At 36.6% G+C, this 26,158-nt stretch overlaps 5 protein-coding genes across 5 annotated transcripts; 3 read left to right on the top strand and 2 right to left on the bottom strand.

Moving 5' to 3' along the window:
* Positions 1–56: 56 nt before the first annotated feature.
* On the top strand, positions 57–2,188 carry LOC104804521 (probable polygalacturonase At3g15720; the record flags this gene model as incomplete). Its single annotated transcript, XM_019201342.1, has 6 exons — positions 57–227; positions 546–753; positions 886–967; positions 1,109–1,217; positions 1,363–1,482; positions 1,852–2,188. Coding segments are annotated over 6 exons (954 nt in total), but the record flags the coding sequence as incomplete, so codon positions are not given.
* Positions 2,189–4,512: 2,324 nt separating this feature from the next.
* On the top strand, positions 4,513–6,039 carry LOC104803835 (probable sugar phosphate/phosphate translocator At4g32390). Its single transcript, XM_010527908.2, has one exon. The coding sequence runs from the start codon at positions 4,603–4,605 to the stop codon at positions 5,638–5,640; it is 1,038 nt and encodes a 345-aa protein (XP_010526210.1). The 5' UTR covers positions 4,513–4,602; the 3' UTR covers positions 5,641–6,039.
* A 1,231-nt stretch (positions 6,040–7,270) lies between these two features.
* Positions 7,271–9,812, top strand: LOC104803834 (adenine nucleotide transporter BT1, chloroplastic/mitochondrial-like). Its single transcript, XM_010527907.2, has 3 exons — positions 7,271–8,209; positions 8,642–8,803; positions 9,022–9,812. The coding sequence occupies exons 1-3, from the start codon at positions 7,652–7,654 to the stop codon at positions 9,493–9,495; spliced, it is 1,194 nt and encodes a 397-aa protein (XP_010526209.1). The 5' UTR covers positions 7,271–7,651; the 3' UTR covers positions 9,496–9,812.
* Positions 9,813–9,881: 69 nt separating this feature from the next.
* On the bottom strand, positions 9,882–11,871 carry LOC104803833 (uncharacterized protein At2g34160-like). Its single transcript, XM_010527906.2, has 5 exons — positions 11,642–11,871; positions 10,809–10,857; positions 10,463–10,525; positions 10,312–10,373; positions 9,882–10,171 (listed from the first exon to the last, which is right to left on the bottom strand). Exons 1-5 carry the CDS (start codon positions 11,753–11,755, stop codon positions 10,079–10,081), a joined length of 381 nt encoding a protein of 126 aa, XP_010526208.1. The 5' UTR covers positions 11,756–11,871; the 3' UTR covers positions 9,882–10,078.
* A 459-nt stretch (positions 11,872–12,330) lies between these two features.
* Positions 12,331–19,148, bottom strand: LOC104803832 (cellulose synthase A catalytic subunit 1 [UDP-forming]-like). The gene is made up of 14 exons (XM_010527905.1): positions 18,920–19,148; positions 17,966–18,161; positions 17,701–17,873; positions 17,327–17,447; positions 17,025–17,214; positions 16,487–16,753; positions 16,047–16,392; positions 15,797–15,934; positions 15,571–15,696; positions 15,244–15,456; positions 14,881–15,148; positions 14,596–14,792; positions 13,665–14,015; positions 12,331–13,147 (listed from the first exon to the last, which is right to left on the bottom strand). The coding sequence occupies exons 1-14, from the start codon at positions 18,998–19,000 to the stop codon at positions 12,560–12,562; spliced, it is 3,255 nt and encodes a 1,084-aa protein (XP_010526207.1). The 5' UTR covers positions 19,001–19,148; the 3' UTR covers positions 12,331–12,559.
* Between the last annotated feature and the right edge of the window lie 7,010 nt (positions 19,149–26,158).

Below are 26,158 nucleotides of genomic sequence, written 5' to 3'. Positions count from 1 at the left end.
TAATAATAATAATAATAATAATAATAATAATAATAATAATAATAAAGCGGTGACAGATCGACGGGAGGATAGAGGCATTGGGAAAGCCGGACGAGTGGCTAAAGGATCGAATGGAGTGTCTGTTATGTTTCGAAAACGTGACAGGGCTCCTCGTCAATGGCTCCGGTCTCATCCATGGCCACGGTGAAGCCTGGTGGGACTCTGTTTCTCATTCGCACCGACCTAGAGTATGTTGATCAATATTCCATACACACACAATATTTGATACATTTATCTACTATATATATACAAATATCAAATGTTCCTATAAAAATAAAATTTGATTCTATAAAATTGTACATATAACATTAATACCCCTTTTATAGATTTTTCTACATCCGGTATATACTTTAGATCTGTAACATCAATCATGTTCATAAACGCTTGAACCCTTCATTGATGAATATGAATGGCGTGTATAATATATGTGTCGATATGTTTATAATTGCTAGTTTTTGTTAGAACATATATATATATATATAACAACAAACATGTTTTTGGTGCAGACGGTGAGATTCAACGGGGTAATAAACATGGTGTATAACGGTCTCACACAAAAGAACAGTCCCAAGAATCATATTTCAGTGCATAATTGCACGAATGCAACGCTATCAAATCTTCATCTAATCGCACCTGGAGATAGCCCGAATACCGACGGGATCGATGTTTCGTTGTCTAACGGTCTTCAAATCTTAAACTCTTCCATCGAAACAGGTATAAAGTTATGTATATGATCTTATAACCTTGATAGATTTTCTCATATTTATTATTAGATTTTGTATGTATAATATATGGATTATATATGAGCAAGTTAAGTTTGCTAATAGTTTCCTTCCGAGTAATTAGGCGATGATTGCATAGCGATTAACAGTGGTTCAAGAAATATAAGCATAGCCCGTGTGGCATGTGGACCAGGTCATGGTATCAGGTTCGTATATACAGAAAATCTCGCATGGATCTAACGTTTTCACGAGATACTGGTCTATCCATTTCATAATATTTGGTGAAATCGAAATGTACTTGTTGTTAATTAGAATTATATCATACAATGTCGATATTGGTTAATTAGCATCGGAAGCTTGGGAAGAGATGGAGCCAACGAGACGGTGGAAAACGTGAAGGTCTGGAACTGCAGCTTCAACGGCACTCAGAATGGAGCAAGAATCAAGACTTGGGCTGTGAGATTTCACTCCACCTCTTTATAAAATATGTGTTTCCATATATACACACACACACATATATATATACATATATATGTATATATGTGTGTGTGTGTGTGTAAGCTTATGATGTTTTTTTAATTAATGTATTGTTTTGTTTCAGGGAGGGTTAGGGTTTGCAAGGAACATTCTCTTCGAAAACATTACATTGATCGATGCGGACAACCCTATCGTCATCGATCAACATTACTGTAACGGCGGCCACGATTGTGATCACGATAAGGTAATATTTCCGAAAAATACGTATTCGGCCCGAATAATCCACCTTATAATTACATTCTGTTTTTAAAGGAACCCACTTTCTCCTAAAACACGTATAGGCGAATATATATCTAGGTTAGTAGTATAATATTGGGTCATGTATTTGAGTGTCACTAAGAATAGTCTTAAAAATAATTAAACTAATCGATCCGTATTAAATTTTGAAACAAAAATTATTCTAGATTTTATACGTGTTCCCAATATGCAAAACTAGAAAAACCCTTTATTTATTTTTTAAGACCCACTCGTGCATGCATATACGTACAATGCATGAATACACATGCATGCACGTACATACGTGAATGTAGACTCTAAATGGTGTACGTTGTAGAAAACGGCGGTGGGGGTGAGCAACGTGACGTTCAGATATTTCGAAGGTACGTGCACGGGCGAGACGGCGATAAAGCTCGACTGCGACAAGAAGACGAGATGTCGGAAGATCGTCATGGATCACATCAACATTACGTCTTCTCCTTCTTCTTCGGAAAGGAATCTAAATTCATATTGCAGATTCGCCGACGTCGTCTCTCGCTTTGTCTCCGTCGATCTCAGTTGCCTTGATTCCGAAGACTGTCTGCCTCCGGCTCCATACTGACTGCTTCATAACATTGTACACTAATGGTACAACATACATATACATTCAGTGGCAGATCCAGAAAAATTTTTCGTTGGGGACAATATGACAATAGTAATATATATATATATATATATAAAAAATATAAAAATTAATAAAAATATATCGTCTAAATATTTATATCTAATAACTGAATTCTAGGATTTTTTATTTTTTATAAATATATTTATATAATTCAATTTATAATTATTTTAAATATATTTTTAAGATAAAATAAAGCAGACAATCTATAAAATTTTTTTTAAAATTATGTATTCTCATTAAAATTTTACCACAATATTAAGATATTATTACCAAATTATTTTAAAATATATTTATCGATTTTTCTAACAAATAATATAAAAAATTAAATAAATATATAAATAAAATCAAATAAATAAAAAGTAATAAAAATTGTGTAAAATAACAATCATAATTTTAAAATATGATTAATTTTTTTATTTTTAGTTTTATTTTAATTATTATTCAATTGATAATGATTTTTTGTTTGATCAAAGATAAAAATAAAGCTTAAAAAATGGAAACAAGAAAAAAAGGGAAAAAGTATATGAGACATAAGATTTGATTTGTTAAAACACGTTAAAATACATTTAAAATGAAAAACGGTGGGGTCCATACAAAATTTATAGTGGGGCATTAACGGTGTTTTTTGAGAAAATTTTCTTAAATTCTATAAATAAGTTTTTTAGGAATAAAAATTAGGGGGTTAATTATATATATGAAGTGGTAGAGCACAAGAAGCTTGATCATTGTTAGAAGATTCCATTTTGGTTATATCCGGGTTGTGGTTTATTTCGGTTATTTCCGGTTTGGACTTTTCTTTTTCGGTTTGGTTACTGATTTTTAATTCTGTTTTTCCTGCGTCTTTTCATTTTCGCTGCGTCTTTTGTACTTAAAGAACTTCCTTTCATTTTGAGCAATACACAAATAAAAATCAAACTATAGTCATCAATTAATTTTTCCGTGATTTTTAACTAAAACTTATTTTTTATAGTATAAAACAAAACCGAATAATTATGATTTTTCAAAACTGAAAAATTAAATATGAACCGAATATAAAAATAAAAAAGCGATTTTTTTTTAGAAAATGAATATTGCTATGATTAATTAGAACCGACATCAAACCACCCAATCAATCAAATTACATATAACATAAAATCCGAACGGATGTAAATTTTTTAAGAAAGATTGAAAGAATCGGTTCTGATAATATGATCTAATCGAAAACCGAAGACGATGAAGGTGATGGGGCGATTGTTTTTAATGTATTTTTTTTTTGTCAAATTAGAAGCATTTTATTATTATTTTTACCTGATTTTATGTTTTTAGGATTTTTAAAAAATATTATAACAACAAAAAAACAACCAAAGAATGAATAGAACCTACTTTACAATCCGTAAAAAAAAACGGTCGTTTAATGTTTTTTTTTAATTGAAGAATTATGAACATGCGTTAATCATGGTCCGCTTTGTATTTAAAATATTAGGCAACTTTGAAATTAAATGTTGGGCACCTTCCTTGGCTGTTTTTAATGAGAATCAATCACGGTCCACTTTTCATAAACATATGTATTATTATGTAACCAAATTAGGATACAAGCATATTCCTATGTCGGAATTCACATTGTACATCGGCAATATAATTTCCTTAATAAATTCATTAAAAAATTTATATATTCCTTCATAAATGGACCGTCCAAAAAAACAGAAAATGTAAACCAATTAATTAAATTAGTTATATTACTATTTTTAAATATTGCATGTTTAAATTATAATAATCAGAAGAAACCTAAAATTAAATGTGGAAATGGGGGTTACTACTTACTTATCTGTAATCCTTCCTGATGTTCGTTACTTATTTATTTATTTACTTTTGATTTTATGTTACTCGTTTTAAATATTTATTAGATTATAAATTAAGCAATCAATTTACTCATAACTACTAAAATTTCTGAAAATTTATTTTACACTATTTTCTAAAGCAAAGCATTGTTATCTGTATGATAAGTAATTTAAAAAAAAAATCACGGTCTAATCTAGAGATGAATATTGTAGTTTGGTTTATTCCCAAGTAATTCCAACTAATTTTTTTTATATGATTTCAGTTATTCGAATAAATTTTTATTTTGTGAAGGTTATTCGAATAAATTTCCATCGTAATCGAATTTGATCTAATATCCATTATTATTTGATAATTCGAAAAAAATGGATTAATCTTTGATAATTTCCCCTAATATTATTTGATAATTCGATAAGGGGAAAAGAAGAGTGAGGGCCCATCAAAGGCCCATAGCACAAGAACTTTCTCGCCACGTGGCATTACGAGTCGCGATGACGACCTCCTACATTAGACCCCAAATCGAAAACCCAGACACGAGATCGCTGCTGCTCCGCCTCCCCTCATTCTGCGCACATCCAGCTCCGGCGAGATCTCTCCCTCTCCACCACCATGGGAAGAGGCGGCGCCCTCAGCGAGGGGGTGATCAAGAAGATCGTCCTCTCCTACACCTACGTCTCGATTTGGATCTTCCTCAGCTTCACCGTAATCGTCTACAACAAGTACATCCTCGACAAGAAGATGTACAATTGGCCATTTCCGATCTCTCTCACCATGATCCACATGGCCTTTTGCTCCACCCTCGCCGTCCTCCTCATCAAGGTCTTCAAGGTCGTCGAGCCCGTTTCCATGTCGCGCGATACCTACCTCAGATCCGTCGTACCCATCGGCGCATTGTACTCTCTCTCCCTCTGGCTCTCCAACTCTGCCTATATCTACCTCTCCGTCTCTTTTATCCAGATGCTCAAAGCCCTCATGCCCGTCGCCGTTTACTCCATCGGCGTCTTGCTCAAGAAGGAGACCTTCAAATCGGACACCATGATGAACATGCTCTCGATCTCGTTCGGTGTCGCAGTTGCTGCGTATGGTGAGGCCAAATTCGATGTATGGGGCGTGATGCTTCAGCTGGGTGCCGTCGCGTTTGAGGCCACGAGGTTGGTTCTCATCCAGATCTTGCTTACGTCCAAGGGCATTAACCTCAATCCGATTACTTCTCTCTACTACGTTGCTCCTTGCTGTTTGGTTTTCCTTTTCGTGCCTTGGATCTTCGTGGAATATCCTGTTCTTAGGGACACTTCGAGCTTCCACTTCGATTTCGTCATCTTCGGTACCAATTCGCTCTGTGCATTCGCTTTGAATCTGGCCGTGTTCCTTCTCGTGGGGAAAACCTCGGCCCTCACAATGAATGTCGCCGGTGTTGTCAAGGATTGGCTCTTGATCGCGTTCTCGTGGTCCGTGATCAAGGACACGGTCACTCCGATCAATCTCTTCGGCTACGGGCTCGCGTTCTTGGGGGTTGCATACTACAACCACTCAAAGTTGCAGGCTTTGAAGGCTAAGGAGACACAGAAGAAGACTCAGCAGACTGATGAGGAGGCTGGAAAGCTTTTGGAAGAGAGGGAAGGCGAACGAAACGAATCCCAGGATTGATCTGATCTGACCTGATCTATGATCGCAGAAGATCTTACGAAGCTGATAAAATCACTAATTCTGGAATCAGCGCTGAAGGGTTAGGAAGATTTTGGTAGAGTTTTGGTTTGGAGGGAATTCAGCAAGATTTTGGGCTTCTCGGAATGATGCGTCATTTAGGTATTATTGTTCGTTTATAGCTAATTTATTATCTTTACTTCAGTGAGGATTCAAGGGTTTTGAGATTCTATGTCCTGTTGCCTTACATTGTTGCTCATGAATCTTGGAACTCCATGTTTGGTTGTTTTTCCTTGTTCGTCTATGTTGGTTATAATTTTGGTAGTATGTTGCATATGTTGTCCTTTGAACAATCATGTTTGGATCTCAATTATCGAGAATGAATCTCCTTCTCACCCGTAATCTTTCGGTGGTTGATATTTTGCCCGTTTTGACATTGTGTTTTTTGAAACTTGGGATTTAGGCGATGTTGATGATGACATTGTGTTTCTTCATGCAAGTTGCCAACTAGGAAGCCGAAACCAAAACCATATGCATTAGCTAGGAAAAGTTACCTTTGCATGCTCTGTTTTGTTTGCTGATGTTTGGTAAGAGGGTAATTTTGATTTGATCCGGTTTCATTCAGGTTGCAGCCGGGTTAGTTTATTACGATTTGGGAATTTCTTCTTCTTCTTCTTCTTCTTATTGTTGTTGATTGCACTGCAAAAGTATCAAAGAACTAGTTTTGTTAGGTACATTCAGCTTGAAGCCGGGTTCTTGGGATTCGAATTGCTGCAGGAGTTTCGAGCATCCATCGAGAAATCAGGACCCCCTTTCGATGATCATTGTGATTTGGTATATGGTTTAAGCTGACAAAGGTATCGGCTTCGGAAAGAAATTGTCTTCAACACTCGACCCCAATTCAAATATGTTGACGATATAGGAACCTTTCCATAGACTTGCTGGTTCACCTTCCTCTCGATCACGGAACAGAGCTAAACCCTAATCCGATCTCATCGAGAACACTATTTTGACTATGTAGATATTTCGATGCATCACTCAAGGGCGTACACTCGGCTTTTGAGAGTTGTATTCTACGAATGCTAATGGTGTGTTTGGATAGGTGCAATGGGGTGTCAATTCAGGCGTGAAGCCCAGTTCGAGTCCACCCGTAAAATGTCGGGCTTTGGGCCTAAGTTTTCAAGCCCAAAAAAATCGGGGTTTCAGGTTGAGTTCAATTCGGGTTTCAGGCCCGATTCGGGTCGACCCGAAAACCCGATCTTTTAAAAAAAATAATTGGAAAAAAAATTACAAAATTTATCCGATCTGATTCGAGCTCGAAATTTATAGGGTCGGATTTTGGGTTTTATGGCTTGAACCGAACCCAAAACACTCGGACCAAGTACGGACTTGGATTGATCCGATTGACCCTAGCGCTATACAGCCTACATTGTTGCATTGTATGTTCCAGGTGAGGCATCTATTGTCGAACGGAAGAATAAGGGTGCACGAGATTTCACATCCCAAACATTGTGTGGAATACATTGAGTGTCTTTATCGTGGGATTTTGTTCCTTTAACTAGAATTACTAGGGCAACAGATGGAAGACATGTCGGAAGTGGAGGAGTCAACGGTCAACTATTGACGGATTTTTCAATGACCAAATTCTCCGTATCCATCTATCTCATAAATCATAGTAAAACCTAACATCAGTTTGACAGCCGTCTCTCTCTCCCTCTCACCCACTCGCCAACCCACCTAAACGGCGAATAACCAAAGAAGCGGCGGCGGTGGTAAAACCCTAGCTCCATCGATAGAGACAACCATTTAACTCTGCCGTCCTTTCTCCTCTCCCCCCTGTCTCCTACACTCGATTCTCGACGTACCCATCTCCGGAAAATCTTATCTTTCCGGTGAAATTTCCGTTTTCCATTCGGTGTAAGCGAGGATTGGAGGATCGTCATCATCTGGGGAATCTCTGGATATCGCTTTCGAAAGACGTCTATTTCGACCGACTTAGAAGATTTAGAAATCCATGGGTAAGACCGGGATTCAGTTGTTCGACGATACGAGGAACGGGTTGTTCTCCGTGTCCGATTTGGGATATCAATGGAGTCTAGACAGCGGAAATTACCACCCGGTTGGTGGTTTGTTCGCAAGCGTCAATCAAATGGGAACTGGGTTGGGGTCGGGTTTCGGTTCCGGGTCCGTTTCGTCTCCGGACCCTGCGAACAGAGGCAGCAATAACAGCTTCGCTGCTCAGCTCAATGATCTTTACACCAAGTATTTGCCGGCGAAAGAGGAGGAAGAGGAAGTGGTTGGTGGGAAGAAGAAGAAGAAAACTGGACTGAAATTGAGAATAAAGATCTCGAATCCGTCGTTGCGGCGGCTGATAAGCGGAGCAGTCGCCGGAGCTGTCTCGAGGACAGCGGTGGCGCCATTGGAGACCATTAGGACACATCTAATGGTCGGAAGCGGTGGACACTCGACCACTGAAGTGTTCAATGATATCATGAAGAATGAGGGTTGGAAAGGGCTCTTCAGGGGCAATTTGGTTAATGTGATTCGGGTTGCTCCTGCTCGAGCCGTCGAGGTACAATGATTCCTGACGTTTCCGTAGAAATTTTGTTGTCTGTGCTATGAATTTGATGGAATAATGCGTTGAGGAAGTTTCTGAATTTTGATGGCCTTTGGTTTTGGCTTAAATCCTTTGTTTTGGGTTGTTATCTAAACCACAAGTTCAAGTTCAGACATTAGATGTAATGTACTTTGTCCCAAGAAGTAACAACTAGGCTGCATCTTTTTATTCAGGTTGTTCTGTTTTTGAGTTCTGTCTTTTGGCATCTCTTTCTTGAAAAGATTCATTCCAGAATGCAGAATTTCTATTGCTCAAGACTGCCTGCATTTCATTGATCATTTTCTGGCATAAAGCTTTTGTTGATCTGATAAATTTTGATGTCATTTAGGCCAAATGATGGGATTGTCTGTGCTTTTTCTAATCTGAACTGTCAACCCCTGTCTGCAGCTTTTCGTGTTCGAAACTGTGAACAAGAATTTGTCACCAAAACTTGGAGAACAGTCAAAAGTTCCCATCCCGGCTTCGTTAATAGCAGGAGCCTGTGCCGGAGTTAGCCAGACCCTCTTGACATACCCCCTTGAATTGGTCAAGACTCGACTCACCATTCAGGTATGCTCTGGAAATTTCCCCATAAGGACATTGTTTCCATAAAATTGTTTTGGGTAGCAAGATTTAACCGTCAACATGACAAATAAATCGGTAAAACCTAATTCCACTCCCACGGCAGGAGGATTGGAGGCGGTGGCATAGAGCATGTGATTTCCGATCCCTTCAAAACGACAACCTTAGTTATTGTTTGTTGACCTGTCTTTAAAACTATTTTGCAGAGAGGTGTTTATAAGGGAATATGCGACGCATTTCTCAAAATAATACGGGAGGAAGGCCCCACCGAACTCTACAGGGGTCTTGCACCGAGCCTAATAGGAGTTGTCCCATATGCAGCCACAAACTACTTTGCCTACGACTCCTTGAGAAAAGCATACCGGAAGTTCTTGAAGCAAGAGAAGATCGGGAACATTGAGACACTCTTGATAGGTTCTTTGGCAGGTGCAATCTCGAGCAGTGCAACCTTCCCTCTCGAGGTGGCAAGGAAGCATATGCAGGTGGGAGCAGTAGGAGGGAGGGCTGTCTACAAGAACATGTTGCATGCCCTCTTGTGCATTCTCGAGCAAGAAGGTATCCGAGGTTGGTACAGAGGGCTCGGCCCGAGTTGCTTGAAATTGGTTCCTGCAGCCGGGATCTCCTTCATGTGTTACGAGTTCTGCAAGAGCATACTTGTCGAGGACGATCAAGAATCCTGAGTATTTCCTTTCTTGTTCTTCGAGCTGAGGTTATCGGGTTCTTGGTTTGATCAAAGGGATGAGTTCCGGGACCATTCGGGTCAAGATTTGATGAATTCTCCGATCCGGGTTTTACGGGACTGACCTTTTTACCAACTGATGACTTAACAGATACACAGCTGAGGGGGTTGAGAGATTTAGTTTTTGGGGGGCAAGACTCATCCTTAAGAGGATTCATCCTTCATTTCCGCATCACCTTATTGGAATTTTTATTGTTTTGGATTTGACAAGAAGCTTCTTTTCCGGGTTCAAATAAGTTGGAATTTATACCTTTCTCATTCAAAGTCGTCAGATTCACTAACCGTGTATCTTAAGAGTAAATCTGAGATCAAATCTCAATCACAATGTGTTCAAACTTCAACACTGATCCATTAACTGCACACCACAGACATATCAATGCTTTGGTTTCCTGTTCATTTCCTTTAGACAACAAAACAAGAGACTAAGTTAATCCACTGATGGATTCCTAAAATATTGTCTCGGATTACAACACGTGACTAAGTTAAATCCAAACAGAGCCTCGAGACCAAACAGGCGTCAAACTCTAGCTCTGATGTTCCGTCCCCTCGGTCTCCTCTTGGGCAGCAGCCATCATCAGCTCATCAAACTTCTCTGACTTCCCAAGCATAATTTCAATCTATGCAAAACAGAAACGGTTTGATGTAAAAGGTGAATGAATACGTAAAGGTTACGGGAATCTAAACCAAATACAGATGAATCAAGACGGCTGAACAGAACTGGCGGGCAACTCTCGAAAGTATATTACGTTCCGGTTACCTTTGGTTTGTGAACAGGTCGTCCAATCTCCTCTCTCATATCCACCGTCGAAGTCATAATTCCTGAACAAAACAGAGAAAACCCGGCTTCTGATGTTTGGACTAATAAAATATTGACACATACGAGCGACAGCAAGTACAAAGAGCCTTACTCTTCTCAACTGCAAACCCATTGCTCTTGAGAATTTCAGCAATGGAGACCACGGTTGAAATTGCTGGAGACAAAGAAAACTATACGTCACATACTTGTTCCACACCATGTCCTAAAGAAAAGAGCTCAAGAGAAAGCATTTGAAACCCAAATATACACAACTACCATGACAGACACAAGACTAGGTCCTTTGATGGATAATCACATATGCTAATCACTGGTGCTAATTCTTTCACATAGAGGCCATTCTCTCACGAGTTTTTATTCTTCTACAAGATTAAAGCACACCTAAGGGCAAATGAAAAGAATACGGCTAACGATCCATGTGAGTGAAGTTTGAAAATTACCCATCCCAAGAGCAGAGAGCTCCACTTCACTGTGCTGCTGCATGTATCTCTGAGAAAACAATTACCACAGAGTGAAAAGACATGGTAATACATTTCTGTGTTTCCTACACGAACTTCAGAACCTACTATGGCGCCAGAAACAAGCATTCTATGTTTCCTCTTCACGGAGATCAAACAGGACAAGAATCTCAAAACACAAAAACACTCAATAGTCAATAGAGAAGTAGGCAAAAGAAACCTCAGAATTTCAAGTAGAAACATCACATTTCAGACAACTTGAGAAAACCTAAAACCTTGTTTCCGCTGCTTGGTAAATTCTCCCAGTGACTGAACAAGACGAGGATCTCAAAACACAAAATACGAAGACCAAGACGAGATTAACCCAACAAAATCACTAAATGTGATACAAATTCTGCAGGGCTAAACAAGAATCCTCCATTAATCTCTTTTGCAAAGCCAATGAATCAAACCCAATAAGTGTTTTAAACACATTACAGACACCTTCAGAAAACCCTAAATATTGCACCAGCCAAAACAGAGATGCAGAAACACTAATCAAACCCAGCAATAGAAATACACAGTTTTTTCAGACCCTCCAAGCTTTCTTCCAAATATAAAAATGAAGAAGCAAATGAACGGCAGCATTAGCAGAAAGCACAGGACGAACCACAAAGCGAATATATCACATGGGTCAAACCCCATTTCCACCCTTTTTCTACAGTTCCCAAGAAAGCCAAATCAATTCTTCAAAAAATATCAAACCCCAGATCAATCATCAGTACTAGAAAGCTCAATGGCGTTGGCGAGAAAACACGAACAAACAAAAACTATACCTTGGCGAGATTGACGTAGAAGAAGAGGGGTTTCTTAGTGTTGGAGACTTGGATTCGGTTCTTCTTCGCGTCGGCGATGCTAAGCTTTTGCATTCCCTCGACCACAGCCGCCATAGCCTTAAGCTTCGAGCGAGATAGAGAACTTTCCTCTGCTTCTCCTCTCCAGAAACTTCGATGTCTTGCAGAGAACTCCCTTGTGCTGCTAAGTTGCTAACACGACATAAACCCTAGCAAGAGCTTCTGAACGACGTCGCTTTCGTGTAACGGTAAATACCGTACCGATATAGAGAAATACACAAAAATAATAATAACATCATTTTCATTTTTTCAAATTAATATTAAATTATTTTCAGAGATATTTTAATCAGGAAAATTAACTACAAATGCTATGAATTCCAAAATTAGTGCCAGATTTCTTTAAAGAAAACGACATCCTTAATTTTTCCAACATTTATATCTACAAGCAAGTTGCAAGAAAATTTCCAAGTTTTCCATCTATGCTTTATTTAACATTTTTACAAAATTTTAAAAAACTCATGTTTCACCTAAGAACTAATTATTAGATTCGAATATATAATTTAATGTTAAAATTTACAAATTCTTTTTTAAATAAATTCGTGTCTTTATAAAATTATACCTGCAATAAAATAAACAGAGAATTTGTGAAATTTAAATAAAACTCAAATATATTATTATATAAATGGTATACAATTTAACATGACAACAAAACTACAACTCTATCGTCTGGAATTCTACAAAGACTTCTCTGGTTGCAAAACATTACAGAACACATTACAACAAACACTTGAAGAACCACCGAACAAATAAATTGCAAGAATACTTCAAACTCCTTTGTACACACACACATACACACATGTATAAATAGTGTATCCAAGGGGAGAGAGAGAGAGAGAGAATCTAACAGTTGACGCCGCATTGGCCACTGACGTTGATGCTTCCGGTGGTGGAGACAAAAGGGTTGATCCGAACCCAAAGCAGCGAGAAGATGGAAGCGAGAAGGATGGACCAGACAATGACAATGGTCGGAGTCCTGTTCTGTCTTCCCAGCAAACCCTTCAGGAAAGGGTACAGATGGGCAATGACCCAGAGAGCGAAGAAGAGTTTCCCGAAGAGGGGGCCCCACGACTGGTACCCGCTGTTGATGGCGTAGGAGACGCCGGCCACGATGCCCACGAGGTTAACCAGAAGGACGGTGGTGGGAGGGACGAGGAGGGTTGTCCACTTGAAGACGTAGAGCTCGGCAAAGTCTCCGTCCTCGTCAGAGGCTTTGGACGTGACGGTGAAGTTCGTGTCGATACCCGCGAGGACTTTGAGGAGACCTTGGAAGACGGCGAAGAGATGGGCTGAGGTTCCACCTATGACCCAGAACTGCTCGTTCCTCCACCAGTCCTCGATGCTTACGCCGCTCCATCTCAGCTCCAAGATTCCGGTCGCAAAGATCGAAATGAAGAGCAGAATGAACCACATGCTCGCAAAGTTGCTTATCTGCGCCCACATTACGTTCTCACGTCAGATCAGTCAACAACCCATGAAGATGCTCGCAAATAAAAGTAGCCCCAAGTTCGCGGGCATGTGTCGAAATGCGGGAACTCATAGCGAACGGGATCGAATTACAGATGGGACGAGATGATAAACCCAGACAGCAAGTTCGGGTTCGGGTTTTTCTGTCGCATAAAGGCTGGCATGCAAATTGACATTTACACCCCTAGTGTTTTTAGGCCATTACAATAATAATTAGGTGTGTTTTCATGCTAAATTACCATTATACCCTTGATAGTCAACTCGGGTTCGGGTACCCACCATCACCCGCAGGTACCTGAACCGTGGATACCCGAGTCTCGTGAAGTGGAGGCTAAGATACTCCGGCCATGAAACCCATGGGGTTGAGCCTGAGGCCGAGTACCTCCAAAAACTCGGGTACCCCACGAGCACCCCACCCCAAAGTAAAAGAAATCAATCACAATACAAAGCAGCATATAATAAGATGTCTGATCTGACTGACCTCGGGTATAATGAACTTGTTGGTGATGAGGCAAAAAGCCGGGAGAATACAGTACGCGATGAGCGGGATGGAAGTAATCGGGTAGACAATGGTGTTGATATAGGCGAGTCTCTCCAAAAGTCTCAACCTTCCGTTGTATCCGTACCATATGGGGCAATGTCTGCTCAAGAGAATTTCGATAGAACCCAACGCCCATCGAAGAACTTGGTTCAGACGGTCAGAAAGATTGATCGGAGCAGAACCCTTGAATGCAGGGCGTGGAGGCATGCAGTAGATTGATATCCAGCCCCGGGCATGCATCTTGAACCCGGTAAGAATATCTTCTGTCACTGAACCGTAGATCCAACCGATCTGAAACCAAAATGAGAAGTGATTGTCACACATGCAAGGCAAGAAAACAGAAAAGTATCTGCTTCTTGTCTAGACATTACTATCTGTCGAGGTAAGGAAAGTCGGGTACCCGAGATTTTGGGTTCTTGAACCTGAACCCGAACACGAAACCAAACATCTCGGTTCTCATCTCACGAAAGATTACCCGAGATAGTATCCGTTTTGGTCAGGTACCTGAGATAATTTTGGGCTACCGAAACCTACCTGAGTTTAAATACGAAATTTCGAATTTTTTCAAAATATATATCATATATTAGTAGTTGCCTCCGTTTGGATATCCAAAAATTATGGGTTCGGGTTTATATGTAATATATCTAAAACCTAGGGTCAAAAATGTCTTTTTATTTACTATTCATCGGATACCCAACTATCCAAACCCGAACCTGATTTTCGAGTTTTCCTCACGGTAGAATCCGATCTCATCTCATATAGTATTTGGATATCAAAATTTGGATTCTTTTTCCCAGACCCTAGTACCCGTACTCAATCTATAGAACATGTTCTTCCAGTATCAGATGAGCAATATGATGTATGGACTGACCTCTTTGCCCCATTCAGTCTTGTCCTCGTAACCGCAGCTGATAACATGAATTGCTTCTTTCAGAAGGGTTGCGGGATTTGTCGTTGGCGGAATACCGCCTTGTTCCATGAAGGTAGCCGCTATAAATACCGGTGACTGACCAAAACGCTTCTCGAGACTCTTCTGAGACATTAGGAGGGACCTCTCATCATCATAGCCTGCATATACATATATATATATATATATAAATGTTAAACCAATAGTATAGTAACTGGCTGAAGAATTTCTACTCAAAGTCCAACCAACCTTCGAAACCCTCTTCAATGTCTTCCATGTTAAAAAGAGGAACATTCGAGTCACTTCTCTTGATGGCGCCTCTCTTTTTGTCGTGACCATACTTCTTCCCGCTCTTTCCTTTTTTCCTCGACCCGAAACAGCTCTTCACGATAATGTTCGGTTCAAGATCTTCCTCTGTCAAGACAGGATCATAACCATACAAAGCCTGCCTGTTGAAACAACATCCAGTACCCACATAAACTGGACCTTGGATACCATCCAACCCTTTCAAGTTAATCTGCAAAAGGAAAGAAAATAAATTATTTGAATCAGTATCCAATTAAATGCGAAGAAGCATGAAGACACAGGTCGGGAGTAGATGACGGAACTCACGTCAAAGAACACGATATTACGGTTGGCATATCGATCGTGCAAGTCAATACCATCGAAACGTTGTGGGAACTGAACGTAACAGCACTTTTTGCCGAAAGCAGGGTCCATCATGAAACACATGGCTTCCTTAAGAGCTTTGCTGTTGTTGAAGTAATGGTCACAGTCCACGTTCAGCAGATATGCTCCGTTGGTAAGAACAGCCGAAACACGGATCTGTCAGGTCACGAGAAACTCCTTATCAGGTGAAAATAAAAGCTGGGTTCTAGTCTGACTGTGTGCAAGTAACATATCTGCTTAGGCAGCAAGGTTTATAGGAAGAAAACGAACCAAGGCGTTCATAGCTCCGGCCTTCTTGTGATGCTGAAATCCTGGCCGCTTTTCACGGGAAACATAGATGAGTCTAGGCAGCTCATTTCCGTCGGTATCAAGGCCACCACTGTGGCCTAAGAAAACCTGAAACCGAAACCACATTATCCCGGGTCAAGGAAATTTTATAAAATATAACGTCGCGTCAAAATCAAAGTTATCCCCTTCATCCAATAGAACTCGGTACCTGGATCATTCCAGGATGGTCTCTCGGGTTGTTACCAGGCCAGGGAGTACCATCTTGCATAGTCCAGCCTTCTTCAGGCATCTTCTGCGCTTTAGCAACAAGGGCATTGATCCTCACCTTAAACTCTTCATACTCTCTCTGGACAGCACAAGAAGAACGAAAGAAAAAGAAAGATTCAATCTTTAGTCTCTCTGTTATGTCTACCGAACGAAGACACTTTAATCAGCAATCTTGTTCATCCAAATCTCACCTTCATCGCACGTCGCTCTTTAACGAAAGAAGGTTGGATCTTGTCCTTCAAGTAATCGATCTTTTGGGCGAAATAGAACTCGGGGGCCCTGGGTTCGATGTTGAACTTCTTGCAGAAAGGAACCCATTTCTTTGCAAACTCGGCAGTTTCAGACAAGGCTTCAAAGGTTAGCATGGCAGAACCATCATCAGAAACATAACAGGCTACTTTGTCCACCGGGTATTCCACTGCAAGAATCGAGAGAACGGTGTTTGCTGTAACGAGCGGAGGTTCCTTCATTGGGTCCACCGTACTAACAAACACGTCCACAGGAGCCAGCTGTGATGGCTCACCCTCCCGATCATATCTACAGCGGAAAATTGAATTTTCAAGACATTTTTTTCATAACCTTCTCAAAACTACTGGTACTAACTTCTAGAGCTATAGATTTAGAGACCAACCTTATAGCGAGCCGGTCAAGATAAGTCTCCCTGTTGATGGGATACCACTTTGGAAACTGATCAAGAAGCCAAGAAAATGCAAACCAGATCTCACATATAACAGAAGTCAGCCACAGGGCATACGCATCTTTGACAGGATGGGTCACACGGTATTGCAAGAAGAACCCCAAGATGATAAGCCGGAGGATAATAACAACGCGATAAGGTGTCAGGTGAGAGGACGGGATAGGCACCACACGGCTCATAGGAAGCCTAGCATCATCAGCCCTGTCAGAACAAGATCCATCAATGTCCTTAGAAGTGATTTAAAAAAAAGTTCGAATTTTTCCAAAATATGTGTCCATGAGGTATAGCAAAAGCAGATATTTTTACTTTTGCCCGTCAAGAGCGTATAACATATGATCTAGGCCCAAGACTTGCTAGAATCATGAACAGCTACCAACTTTAACTCGGACAACTACAATCTCCATTTGGGGTTTGAAACTAGAGTTTATGAAAAAAACCAACAAGGAACTGTGTCCAGAGGATTCTAACTTACATTTGGAGTTCTTCGCCATTCGAACCAGTCCCTTCAATTTCTCCTCCCTTCCCTTCATGGTATTTCCCACTCATCTGTATCATATTCTTATCCTGCTTCAGCTTCCAGCCCTCGACCCGTTCTTTCCAGTCAACAGTTCCAAGCCCATAAGAGTTCAAGTCCTTGGACGGGTCTACAATTCTTACAGGGACTGCAATTTTCAAGGGAGCTATCAGTTAAAAAGTACCCCACAAAATGTAAGAGTGTGAAGGAATTCCATCCGGTGAGATATTCAAGAACAAGAAGCAGAAGTTGATGACTACCAGGTTGTCTTGGGTCAATGTATGGAGATGAAGCAGCATTCCTGTCCGGAGGGCCCAAGGGACCCGACGTAGTTCGAACAGATTGTGTATCAGGGGTAGCACAAGGAATCTCCCCGGAAACCTGTTCATAGAAAACGTTAACCAATAGCTCGAGAAGAGAGACATCTAAAGCACAGATATTCGACCTTAAATTTGGAAGAAAGTAAAAGAAAACGGGTACAAGAAGGTCTAAAAACGAGGTCACATCAAAGAAAACAATGTTACAATTGCCCGAATTGAACATTGAGAAGAAACTTCTCAACTATGTTCAATCATATGCGAATCTAGATGTTTCGAGTAAAGTAATACAAGTCATCCTATGGTCTAAAAGGTACCGTATGGCCGTGAGTGAGAAGGGGAATAGGTTGAGATTCATGTCTGGAGGAAGACGAGAACTCTTCACCATGACGTGGCCGTCTCGCCTTGTTATTTCCCTGCACGTAGTCAAACTCATTCTCGAGATCATCAACATCATCCTCATCTTCATCTCCATCAACACGAGGGCTCCCTGCAAAGAATCAAACATTTTTTTCTTCCAGAAATCAGCAATAAACATCGAGAAATGATAATTATTAGTGGAAACAAAAGGAACGCCCCGACCTTTGTGTCGTCTGTATCTGGTCTTGCACTGGGGACAGCACTGAGTTCCATCTTTCCTCTCGTATTCATAGCAAGGCCGACATACCGGGAAGGCACATTCATTACAAGCGACGAACACATCGCCATTTTCAGTGAGCCCAACTTCATCACCACAGATCTGACATATCTGGCCGTTCAGATTCTTCAAGGGTTTGGGCTGCATTTCATCGCCATTGTGTTATCAGCAACCGAATACCAAACACAAACAAGAAAGGAGACTAAAAGAAGGGGAACAAATCAGCATATGGTTCTTGACCAACGCAATTCACAAGAACCGATCTTCAAATGATTACAGATCCATACTAGAGTTATCCGTTTTCTGGCTATACCCGTCATCACCACTTGTAAAACCGATAAACGAATCAGGGTATCTGAAATCGAAAGCCCGGCTCAAGAAACTATCCATATTGACTTTAAGACAAAACCCCATTAGAAAGTTCAACTTAAGAGAAGTTCAAGCACTAAAGAAACCTGGTTTAGCTAGTTTCCAATTAGCAAGCAAGGAAAGTTTTGGACTTTGAAAATCTATGATATAGTAAAAGAAAATAACTGAAAAATCCACCGACATTGTCCAGATCTGGACACCAAACACCATAGATTAAAAGCCAAATTGAGAAAAATAGAGAGAAGAGAGCACAAATGTGGCATATATTCAGAGATCCGACCATGATCACTAGATTCCCATCGTTTCTTAAACTGGAAACGGACATAAACCCACAAGAAAAACTTTAATCACAGTCATCGAAGTCATCGTACAAGGCTGGGGGGGTTCGGATCAGATCTATCCACCCATCGAAACTCAAGCAGAGTAAATCAGAACCATTTCAAAACATTAAAGAAAATTGCAAAGAAAATATAGAAAGAATTGCGATATAGGTGAAGAAAAAAAAAAATGAAGAAGATAGGATTTCGAACCCCGCTATCGGAATCGTGTCGGATCCGGACAAGCTCATTCCTCCGGTAGGATCCGGCAACCATGCCGGCACTCGCCTCCATCGCCTTCTAGCTCAGAACGCCGACGTAAAATTCAGGTGAAAGATTTGCACTTTCTTCAGAAATTCGTCGCCGATTCAATACGGCAACTCGAAAGCAGTCACTTCATACACAAATGTCCACTCTCTCTCTCTCTCCCCTTCATCGACTAGTTGGTGATTTTAATGGGCTCTTCCAGTGTTCTTTTCTATTTTATTTTTTATTTTTTTTTGTTTTTATGACAGAGAAATATTTCACCGAATGAACCGGTAGCCTGTTTGCTTATGAAACACGGCTCGGCTTGACAATTTTTATACCTTGTTATCAGCTAAGCGTCTTGTTTTACCAAATAAAAAACAAATTACCTATTTAACTACACTTCATTAATTGACACTGTCTAAAAATATTTTTGAAATATAAAAACTTTTATATATTTTTAAAATTTTGTAATGTATAACTTGTTGAAAATATTTCTAATTTATTTAATAATAGGATAAAACCCCTAAAAAACCTCTAACTTGCAAAAATATATACAAATAAATATTCAACTTGAAAAACTGTCATTCAATCCCCGAGCTTGTAACTTGTCACTGAATAAAACCTCGAACTTACAAATTATTGTTCTAATAAACCTTTGACCGGTTTACCACAATTTCAAACGATCGGAAATCCACGTATTGACGGATTGTTGATGTCATTTTTTAAATTAAAATTGATAATGTGTATAAGGTGACATCAACAATTCGTTAATATGTGGATTTTCGATCGCCTAAAATTGTGGTCAAACCGATCAAAGGTTTATTACAATAATTTGCAAGTTCGATGTTTTATTCAGTGACAAGTTACAAATTTGGGGATTGAATGATAGTTTTTCAAGTTGAAGGTTTATTTGTATATATTTTTGCAAGTTGAAGGTTTTTTAGGAGTTTTACCCTTTATAATATTCTTCTTCATTTTATCGTGTTAATAATTTTAAAATATAGTTAAAAAATAATTTTTTAATTGATTATAGATTAACTTTTTTATACTTTACTCTTCAAATAAATTCATTACTTATTGGATTCACATTTTATTTTCATATAAATAATACAACATAATATATACAATTTTTTATTATTTATATATTACCTTGATATATAAATTTTTATTTTACATATGATTAAGACAAAATTTGATATCATAAATATTTTTTATAAAAATAATGCTATTATAAAATAAAATATAATTTATTTATTTTATATATCGATGTTATGACTAATATAAATATAAAAATATTTATATTTTAGTGTTACAAACGATAGATATAAAGAATAAAAAATATAAATTATCTTGTAACATATTAACAGATAAAAATTATCGATTAAATTATTTGAAGACAAAAAGTTTTCTATTTAAAATAAATTAGATCATACACATCTAATTAGAACTTAATCTATAAAACATACAAAATAAGAAATATTTATAGTACATTCTAGTTAACATAGATTTCACTAATCTTAATATTTATCCTTAAGCCGAGCCGTTTCTCCTCCGGTCGACGCGGCAATGGTGCTGCTGACGTGTCATAAAATTTTATGAATAGTTTAAATCGGAACCACGTTGTGCGCTGGGAACAGGCTGTCCAAAAGGTTACCGGCTACAGCCGGTGATCCCCTTGAACTAAATGTCCGAGTGGCTGTCGCCTGTCGGTGCATCTCTTCTACAATAAAGAATAAACCAACAATTTTTTTTTCTCTCGTTTTTTTTTGACGGAGAAAACGAAACAGAACATTTTGTTGTAATTATAAAATGTAATAAAACAAAGAAACGCTACCGACAATCCGTCCACCAAAGCCAGTCTCTAACCCCTTTAGTGTTGCTAATTCGTTCCACTATTTATTTCAATTCATACTAAATATCTAAAAAATCATAATAAAATAAAATACTGGTACTTTAATGTAATCTATAGTATATAAGAATACATATATATATACTTGTAAATAAAATAGTATTTATAATAGAATAAAATAAATACATATTTAAGAATTGTGGGTATAAAATATATTATGAATATATGTTATTTATAAAAAATTAGATAGATGAACATATTTGACATTTTTTTATTTGATATACCAAATATTGGGAATTTAGCGTAGACAGCTGTTTAAAAAAAAACATAATATTCAATGGAACAACTTAGATTATAAATACTAAATTTATCCCAAAGATCAACTCTCTAGTCATTCTAATCGTTAGTTCAAAATCCATCTTCATTTCGCAATTAATAGATTTATTATATTTATTGCTTTTCTAATAAAATGTGAAAGATGGTTTAATAAATGGTTTTTTTTTATATCGACTTACTATAAAATATGTGAATGATATTGGGTTCAACCCTACTGTCGGTGATGGAATGAGATCAAGTGAATTAACAACCATACTCACCCCCAGAAATAAAAAAAAAATAAATAAATAAACTAACTAATTGAATGGCTTTGTTATTTAATCCGGATTTTTGTGTTTTTGTCGTTGATGGGATAACCACCATATCTAATATTATATGATTATTTAGAGAAATAGAACCCTAACGAAATTTGGACGTCGTTGGTAATTAGGGTAGCGTTTGGGATGTGCAATTTGCGTATATATCTCCATTCGAATATTTTCGATTTTTATTTTGTTTTTTATTAAAATTATATGCAACTGATTTTATATTGATTTTTAGTTCGATTCGAATTTTCTTTGCTTTGTTTTTTATTGGAGTATAGAAGTGTCAATTCTTGTTCAATAAAAAAAAAAACGAGTTCAGGTTGAAATATCTACGTACGAAATAAATTTGGAAGGAAGAAAGAAAAAGGAAGCTCGGATTTCTAAATTACGAAACCGAAGAAGGTTTCTTATCTTTTCTTGATTTTGCATCGTCGTTGTAGTGATCGTCGTGAAAGAAAGAGACAACGAGAAAAAATACAAAATATCGAAGAAATAAAAAAATCTAATGGTTTTAAATTAAAGTTAGAGATAAATATTCATACGGATTTTTTTTTATCTTTTGAAATATATAGTTGAATCAAGAGTTTACTAATTATAAAAAAAAATGGAACTTCTATTTTAATAAAACTTCTAAGAACGATAATCCAAAAGAGCCGACGAAGAGGCCCAATGGGCTTTCCAAAGATTCGGAAAATCCAATAGGCCACGTGTCGCTACCTCGTGAACTTGGGCCATTTTGCACAATACGAATGCTTGCATGGAAGAGATTCGATTTTTTGTAAGAGATTAATATTTTTCCTTTTCAAGAAAGCAATTACCATTGGAGACAAATTTTATCAAAATTTTTATATCAACAAAGAAAATGTAATGCCTTTGCTTTTAAATATTTTAAAGAAAATTTTATTTATAACAATAATGGAGTGCAGCATTACTCTTCACAACACTTGTGATAATAATTATAATTTATTACATTAATAGCAATATACAACTTCGATATAAACCATTAACTATCGGATTCTTTTAAACTGCCACAACGCTTTATAATCCTCTTCTGAAATTTCTGAAGAAAAAAAAAAGCAAAACCCTCCGATGACCAAACAAAAATACAAATATTCAAATGCAAATTTTCTTTTCTTGAATTAGCAGACATGATGAGTCTAAACCCAAACTAATCGTGGGGTCGAGAGAAAAATCATGTAAGTACTATCTTTCCAATTTGAGACTCGAACTGAAGACGAACAGACGATTTGTTCCTCCATTTCAGGTAACCAAGTTGGATTGAAATGCAAAATCTTACCGAGTTTAAAAGTTCCAAAAGCACATTAACCTTTCCATCACTGTCTTTGTCATAGCAATAGATCTCAAGTCACTTTTAACATAATACAAACTCAACATTTCAAAGACCAGATACAAATCTCATCTTAAGATAAAACTCACGTATAATCTCCATTTTGTTCCACGAAAGAACATGGTCACTCACCTTTTTCGGACGAGACCGTACCCGAGAGAAAGACGAGAGCATGTCCCGAAGAGAGAGAAAGAGATGAGACCGTGTCGGCTGAGAGGGTAGGTGGACGGACGGTCACGGAGACACCGGGAGAGGAGACCGATCGACATATATAAAACACAAACAATGTCTAGGTTTTCTATTTCACACCACTGGTCGATAACTAAGAATTCGAACGATATATTGGTCATTTATATAGCAATCATAGGTGATTTCATCGTTTTTATTATTCGATTTGCCTCAATTCTATATAAACCCCTTATCTTAAATATCGTCATCTCTATACATTTGAATCTTTCAAGTTAGATATTTGATGCAAGAGGAAAAAAAAAGAAACAATGAAAGAGAGAACAAAAATAAAATTTCAATTATAATGTCTTTTGCACATGCAAAATAAAATATTTATTAGTTGTAATGGATTTTTTTACCTATTAATTTTAATGGATTGTAACATGAAGAAAAAAAAATCAGTTTCATCATGATAAAAAAAACTAATGATATATAAAGACAATGAATAATAAATAAAAAAGAAAAATAATATTGTAATGAATTTAGAAAAACAATAACTCCATTAAATAGAAAATCATGAAAAAGTGAGTGCGGAATAATAGGGAATCGTTTTGTTTTCGGCCTGCGGAGTCCTTGTTTCTATACGTACAGGAATATGCTAACATCCCTTTATGGTTGCTTTAAGGAATAAGTTTGGTATTGTTCTCTTAATCACGTCTATTACATTTTTTATTTATTTTTGTTATGGTTGGATATTTTAAATTGGGTATCTTAAAAATGAAATACATATAACGGTATAGTTATTGATTATAGTTTTATTCACTTAAATCAAATTAATCTAATTTGGATATAACATTATTAAAATGAATTTTGATTGGATAGTCAATATTTATTTTATTTTTCCATAACGAATTATTTTCAATATTTTAATGCAATAAAATCTGACAAGTATTATTTTTTAATCGAAAAATGTTAAAATTTTAATAATTAAATTGAAATATAACAAAATCAAAACTTTCGTTAGTCCAATAAATACTTTACTGTTAGCCTCCCTATTATAACTTTTTTTTCCCACGAAACAAATATTTTGTTTTTACAAACTAATATTCTATAGCTAAAAATTAAAATGACGGAGTTGTGAATCAACTTTGGGTGGCATAGAAAAACATATATTTTTTTATCTTGGGTTCAAATTCAAATATAAAAAAAGATATTCATCCAGATTTCTTCGGTTATACAAAAGATTTAATTGAAGGGATAATTCCATTTAAAACCCTGTACTTTTCTCTCGTCGCAATTTAAACCCTGTACTTTTTTTTGATCCAAAAAAACATTGTACTTTTAAAAATTGGCAATTAAAACTCTATACTTTTAAAAATTGGCAAATAAAACCCTGAACGAAAAAATATATTATTTAATACTGACATGGCATCCTAGTCATCTGCCACATCATCAATCCCTAATATTTAATAATATTAATTAATATAACATAAAAATAAAATAATAAAAATAAAAATAAAATTTTAAAATTTATACACATACATATATAATGAAATGATATACATATATACACATATATAAACATATTTATATATATACACATATATATATATAATACATATATATATATATGTTTTATATGCATATATGGTATATGTATTTTTTTTCTAAAAATCATGCATATATCACATATATATATGATTTTTAGAAAAGCATGTATATATCACACATACATATAAAACATATTTATATATACATATATATATATGTATGTATTATATAGATATATGTGTATATATAAATATGTTTTATTATGTATATAATTTTAAAATTTTTATAAACATGTTTATATATGTGTATAATTTTATGAATATATATAATTTTTAAAATTTTATTTTTATTTTTATTATTTTATTTTTATTTTATATTATTTAATATTATTAAATATTAGGGATTGATGATGTGGCAGATGACTAGGATGCCATGTCAGCATTAAATAATATTGTTTTTCGTTCAGGGTTTTATTTGCTAATTTTTAAAAGTATAGAGTTTTAATTGCCAATTTTTAAAAGTACAATGTTTTTTTGGATAAAAAAAAGTACAGGGTTTAAATTGAGACGAGAGAAAAGTACAGGGTTTTAAATGGAATTATCCCTTAATTGAACTAAAAGTACGGTAATTTTTTGGATTATAAAAAAATTTATAGAGTTGTCAGTGTTTAGTTTGAACTACAAACTTGATCAAACAATTCCATTATTAAACTACTGTTCTTTCTATGGATTTTCAAAATTTAGAATTCAGATTTTTTATTAAAAAATATATAGGTACTTCTTAATATTCAGTTTAAGTTTGTTTTCGTTCTATTTGTATTCGTTTTTAAATAAAATGTTTAATTTCTACATGGTATTGGTTTTTTTTTCCACTTAGTTTCACAAAGTTTTTGGAAATTAAATTTTCTATTCGGATGTATAAAAATAAGTACTAAATAATAGGATTCAAATCAAATTACATATAGTTATTACCGCAATCTCATTTTGTAGAGTCCCGCAACTTCGTTGAAACTCTGTGTTTCGCCCATAAGTTTTGACTCATAATCTCATCCCAAAAAAAAAAATAAAGTGACGACTGATAATTTTTCGCGATTTTAAATTATCATATTCCCATATATAAAATCTGCATGGACCAATAGTTAGGTACGTCCAACCAAAATTAGTTTTTCCATTAATATTTAACCATGAATTATTTTCAATGTTAAAGTCCATCCATATATATATATATATTATATCGTATATACATATACAGTGTTTACACCAAGTTATAAGCTATAAAATATTTTTTACCGAAAAAAAGCTATATAATACGAATGGGATTACATGAATTAATGGATTATTAACAAGGTTTAGACGTTGAATAGACGTATTAAGAGATAATTAAAGCACGTGAGCAACACGCTCTGATCAAGCGAGTGGTGTATTATCACATTAATTAATAATATATCACCGTTGTCGCTTATTTCTGGTTGAACATTTAAAACTTCAATCCCACGTCATGTCGAATAAAAATAATAACAAAATTAAAATTAAAAATATATAATGTTCTAATTACTCACATTGCTCCAATATTCCCTTGCTTTTTTTGCGATAACCTGAAACCCTAATTCCCAAATTGCTCTTCCGCTATTGCGATCACCATCTCGG

This window comes from Tarenaya hassleriana, unplaced genomic scaffold (genome assembly GCF_000463585.1).
Source record: "Tarenaya hassleriana unplaced genomic scaffold, ASM46358v1 Cleome9, whole genome shotgun sequence".
Lineage (NCBI taxonomy): Eukaryota > Viridiplantae > Streptophyta > Magnoliopsida > Brassicales > Cleomaceae > Tarenaya > Tarenaya hassleriana.
Note: the sequence above shows the minus strand (reverse complement) of the source record. Positions and strands in the feature narration are given on the sequence as shown.

Bases quoted from the DNA above. Each gene is read 5' to 3' on its own strand.
- LOC104803834 (XM_010527907.2), top strand. From the start codon at position 7,652: ATGGGTAAGACCGGGATTCAGTTGTTCGACGATACGAGGAACGGGTTG. The intron at 8,210-8,641 runs GTACAATGATTC...CCCTGTCTGCAG, and splicing joins CTCCTGCTCGAGCCGTCGAG to CTTTTCGTGTTCGAAACTGT. The intron at 8,804-9,021 runs GTATGCTCTGGA...ACTATTTTGCAG, and splicing joins AGACTCGACTCACCATTCAG to AGAGGTGTTTATAAGGGAAT.
- LOC104803832 (XM_010527905.1), bottom strand. From the start codon at position 19,000: ATGGAGGCGAGTGCCGGCATGGTTGCCGGATCCTACCGGAGGAATGAG. The intron at 18,162-18,919 runs GTTCGAAATCCT...GATGAAATGCAG, and splicing joins GACACGATTCCGATAGCGGG to CCCAAACCCTTGAAGAATCT. The intron at 15,935-16,046 runs GTGAGATTTGGA...TGTGCTGTCCAG, and splicing joins AAGAGCGACGTGCGATGAAG to AGAGAGTATGAAGAGTTTAA.
- LOC104803833 (XM_010527906.2), bottom strand. From the start codon at position 11,755: ATGGCGGCTGTGGTCGAGGGAATGCAAAAGCTTAGCATCGCCGACGCG. The intron at 10,858-11,641 runs GTATAGTTTTTG...TTGTTTTCTCAG, and splicing joins TCTACGTCAATCTCGCCAAG to AGATACATGCAGCAGCACAG. The intron at 10,374-10,462 runs GTAAGGCTCTTT...TGTTTTGTTCAG, and splicing joins TGGGTTTGCAGTTGAGAAGA to GAATTATGACTTCGACGGTG.
- LOC104803835 (XM_010527908.2), top strand. From the start codon at position 4,603: ATGGGAAGAGGCGGCGCCCTCAGCGAGGGGGTGATCAAGAAGATCGTC.